This window comes from Hibiscus syriacus, unplaced genomic scaffold, assembly GCF_006381635.1.
Source record: "Hibiscus syriacus cultivar Baekdansim isolate YM2019G1 unplaced genomic scaffold, ASM638163v2 tig00113124_pilon, whole genome shotgun sequence".
Classification (NCBI taxonomy): domain Eukaryota; kingdom Viridiplantae; phylum Streptophyta; class Magnoliopsida; order Malvales; family Malvaceae; genus Hibiscus; species Hibiscus syriacus.
Genome location: NW_024063444.1, coordinates 956,345 through 960,795, shown reverse-complemented (window position 1 = coordinate 960,795; position 4,451 = coordinate 956,345). Strand labels below are relative to the sequence as shown.

Genomic DNA, 4,451 nt, shown 5'->3' with positions numbered 1-4,451 from the left:
GATACTTCATTACTAACCTTAGAGTAGAGTATCGTGTAAATCATTGCATTTGCATACTAGAATCATAGTTAAGTAGATGATCTTTTGGGCTGAACTTACGGAAAACACATTAAGAGACACTCAGCCCAGACCACCAAGCCTTCTGATTAAATCGAGGAGTTTCGAGACGATCATTCTTTTACAACTCCTCCAGCACAATGTCAGTTGTGATACAGAGTCAGACAATAAGAACGTCGATGCAGACATTTGACATTAGCTGTTGCAACTCCGACCAAGATTACGGACAAGCCATTTGTGTCCGAATCAAAACTTGTCGAGTCGGCGTCAAGGGTGGAGACACAAAGGTCATGGTACTCTGGAACTGAATATTATATCCAAGTCTTGAAAAATGTGAAACGAGCTTTCGAACTGATCTAATCTAAACCATGATCCGGCAAGGGTCATCTTCATATCAAATTATTCATTTTCTATCACCATCCAAATCCATATCCACGCTTCATATAAAAGTAAGAAAAGGTTTGACATATTCCAAATGATGCAATTATACATACACCATCCATGTCCACAACAATATAATATCTTTATCACAATGCCAAGCCCTTTTTTATACCTTACTAGGCTAAGTGATGGAGAAGAGTCTAAGCAATAATTCATCACTACTAAATTTAGGGGTGTGCTAATGGTTTAATTCGAATTGAATTCAGAAAAAAAATTCTCAATCTTTTTTGCAGTCCTAACTAAATCCATCCCCAAGTAAAGAAGAATGAAAAGAGACTAAGTGATAACTTCTAAATGCCAAATTTCATTACTACAAAATGCCACCTACATGGTACGCAAAAACTTACCAACACCTGAGGACGGAAGCCGGTTAATGCCTTGATTGTTCCCCTGCAGCTAACTTTTGAAGTGTGCTACTACCAATTTCTGCACTACATCAAACATCTTGCTCAAGTGAACTTCAGAAAGATCTAGCACCGGATCATCGAGTAATAAGGGAACTCTGAAACGGACAACTAAAGGGCGAGAAGAAAACGGACCTAGTATACACATATTTGTACAATCTTTCTAAATTCTGTTGGCAAATTATCACCGTTCACCACTGATCCCATTTATTTAAGAAATCATTCCACATTATGGTTGCTATTGATTCTCGTACAGATGAAGCAATTTGTTCCTGAATTGAGGAAGCAAATTGCAGCTCGGGTTGTTCATCAAAATCAGGCAATTCATCCACCGTCACCCCCTCAATGCTAGAAAACAACCAATCATGTCTTTCTTCACGACGGATGAAATTATGTAGAACACATGCAGCTATAACTATATCCCTTTGAATATGTAAGGCATACTGCGGGAAAAGTTTGAGAATAGGAAATCGAGCTTTCAGCACATCGAAAGACCTCTGTATGACATTTCTAAGACAAGAATGGCGATGATTAAAGAGCTCCTTTGCATTTCTGGGCAGTTGATTAGCACCTCTATATTCATGCAGGTGATACCGAATTCCCGGATATGGTGCAAGAAATCCTTCCATGTTGGAGTAACTAGTATCAACAAGATAATATTTTCCTGTAAGAGCAAAAGTCCAGGGTAAGTTTCACTTCCAACCAAGTGACCAGCAAGATAAATAGAAAATTCCGGCTAAAACGAAAATGAAAAAGAGAGAGAAAATTAGGCCTTGCGATCATGTAACAAAAATATGGACCTGGAGTTGAACATAAACGTAGATTCTTCTACTATATTAACATTTATTCATTAGAAATGACGCAACCGTAATCTCATCAAATTTCAACTTGCAGCTTATATCTCCAGGAGAAAAAAATAAAGCCGATTGGTTTCCAGAGAAAGCAAAAGTTCAAAAGTAAAACCTTCAGAAATTGGAGGAAAATTCTGATCTGGGTCATCTAGGACTGCTCTTAAAACCCGTGAATCAGCAGCAGATCCTTCCCAACCTGGATAAACAAATATAAACTGCAGATCGAATGTGCAGGCTGCCAAAACATTTTGCGATAAAAAACCTTTGGTATTTCGAAAACGAGACTGATCTTTTGCTGGGACATGTGCAGGGATGTGCATTCCATCTATGACACCAACACAATCCTGAGAGAACAAAATTTAAGTGAATCACCAATGATAGAGATATAATGAAACAGGAGACAAGAATAGAGATATTAACCTTGAAATATGGAAAAAATCGATTACTACTATGTATTTCCGGAGGAGTATTGATATTCGGGGATTGTAAGAATTCCCGCGAAAGTGACTTGATTGCCTTCAAAACATTATTAAAATGGCGACTTATGGTTTCACCCGAATGTTGAAATCGCTCTTGGATTACTCTGTTGCGTTCATTATGACCCACAATATTTAAGAAAATTGCCAGCTGCTCCTCGATCATAACACCTGCTGTATCACGTAACATACCTCTATGTCGAAGAGTGTAACATAGCTTTTGAAAAACATGTTTATCCATTCGGAACATTTCTCGACACAGATCATCAGGTCCTTCTAGCACTTCTGTCATAAAGCCACTTCCACTAGGTAATGAAGCACAACGGATTTGCCTGGTTATGCTACTATAGTAATAGTAACCAGCAGCTGCAGCAACTAGTTCCATCTCGTCCAATTCTAAATCGAGGTCATCCATGCCAGTCGACATATCTGTGATATAAAATCAAATGAAGACTGTGTAATGCAATGCAAACAGTAAATAGCTCGTAATAGAAAACCAAGCACACATCCAATCAACAAAACCAAGCAATATATTTTGTTTTTCAAACAAAAAGAATCAGAATAAATCACTGATAATCATTTAAGATCATTAATCAAAATCAAGTAACCATTAATTCAAGGTTGCATACATGCCAAAACCTAATGAGGAGACTAAAAGGTACACAAAGTAATACTATTTATGAACTAGACATAGAACTACACTTGCCCTGCAACCATGGCAACCTTTTATCACTCTTAAGAGATATAAATATTTCTCTAGCATTGGGGTTCTCAAACAAATCCAAAGCAAGAAAGTAAATCCGTTGATCAACACCTTGCATATCATCTAACACTTTTATGCATTTGCTTATAGAAAACCGGTCCTCATTCTTCATAATTGTCGATGCCCTCAATTTCGAAGCGGCTGCAATTTCTAGCATGGCATCAACTATGGCATCTCCGGTAGCTTTACGACTTCTCTTCTTCCTGCCAGAACTCGACGGTGTCACGGACTGACGCTTGTTGTGCCCTTCTAGCATGTTAACATCATCACCGGAGCCCGTGGAAGCATCATCATCAACATAATTCATCTGCCCACTAGGATCAACAGAAATGTTTTAAGCCTTGAAATGCATCAAAATTAAGCAACGTTCATTCAACTGTTCCAACTCCAGAATAACAATTAATTGCAGAAGTATGACACGGAAAAAAATGTTCTTATCAATAAGCATCTCTACAGAACCAAAAAGGCAAAAATTTCAAAAATGAACCACAGCTGAGGACAACAGCGGGCATAGATTTGCCTCTAATCAAGCTTTATAAAACTTATGCTACATACCTAGTCTCAAGAAAAAATAAAATAAACAAGAAATAGTTGTCAGGTTTCACATTCCAGGAAAAGAAGCAAGCTTTTTTTCCACAACTAAAAAAATCTTACTAAAGTTTTCTCTTTTCTTTCCCTTACTTTCTCACTGATCTGATATTGAACTGAAACAGAATACGGAAAGAGAAATGATGATTAAATGGAAATTAAAACGGGAAAAAAATTTGAACTTGAAATTTCTGGGTTTTCATGAATGTGATATAAACCCTATTGTGGTCGTGAAAATGATTGGCATTTAATAAGAACGGATACACAGATAAAATCAGAGAGAGAGAGAGAGAGAGGGTAGATATGAAAGAAGTACCTTTGAGTTTGAAACAAATTTGATGAGTTTAACTTCACTACTTTCCCACGGAAAAAAAGGAAGAATCCCCAACTTAATTCTCAATTTACCCAATTTCACTCACACCTTTATCAAAGCATTATATGGTGGAAAAAAATCAAGAAATAAATATCTATATACTTTTAAAAGATAATTATAATATGTTAAAATAAATTAAAGTTAAAGGATATAATAATTAGTAAGTTAAAAAGATAGAGAAATTTCATTGAGGGTCATATGTTTATTTTTATATTTTTATTTTAGTCACTTAATTATTATTTTAAACTACAACTGATGTTATTTTTTCGTTTCCTTTTATGTAATATATTGTTACGTTTAGGGATGACCGATTTGAGTTTAGGAGGATTCTCACCTGACCTTATTTTTTAGATCAAACCTAGAACTTGACCTGATTCAATCTATATGTAATTTATTTTTTTTGATAAAATATGGAATTAATTGAAAAATTAAAATAAAAAGTGGTATTATTACAATTATTTATCAATACATAAAGAATAATTATAATATTATGTCGAA

The 4,451-nt window shown here is 35.6% G+C and overlaps 1 protein-coding gene across 2 annotated transcripts; it reads right to left on the bottom strand.

Moving 5' to 3' along the window:
- Positions 1-957: 957 nt before the first annotated feature.
- Positions 958-3,986, bottom strand: LOC120185635. Of its 2 annotated transcripts, none has more exons than XM_039189805.1 (5): positions 3,897-3,986; positions 3,044-3,306; positions 2,174-2,658; positions 1,866-2,097; positions 958-1,566 (listed from the first exon to the last, which is right to left on the bottom strand). In XM_039189805.1, the coding sequence occupies exons 2-5, from the start codon at positions 3,297-3,299 to the stop codon at positions 1,094-1,096; spliced, it is 1,446 nt and encodes a 481-aa protein (XP_039045736.1). In that variant the 5' UTR covers positions 3,300-3,306; positions 3,897-3,986; the 3' UTR covers positions 958-1,093. The 2 variants fall into 2 exon arrangements, with proteins under 2 accessions (XP_039045736.1, XP_039045735.1); XM_039189804.1 differs by having other exon boundaries at positions 3,044-3,332; positions 3,897-3,961.
- Between the last annotated feature and the right edge of the window lie 465 nt (positions 3,987-4,451).

Excerpts from the sequence above, each read along its gene's own strand:
- LOC120185635 (XM_039189805.1), bottom strand. The coding sequence starts at position 3,299 with ATGAATTATGTTGATGATGATGCTTCCACGGGCTCCGGTGATGATGTT. Across the intron at positions 2,098-2,173 it reads GATTTTTTCCATATTTCAAG|GATTGTGTTGGTGTCATAGA; the intron begins GTTAATATCTCT and ends TTGTTCTCTCAG. Across the intron at positions 1,567-1,865 it reads TTTTCCTCCAATTTCTGAAG|GAAAATATTATCTTGTTGAT; the intron begins GTTTTACTTTTG and ends TTGCTCTTACAG.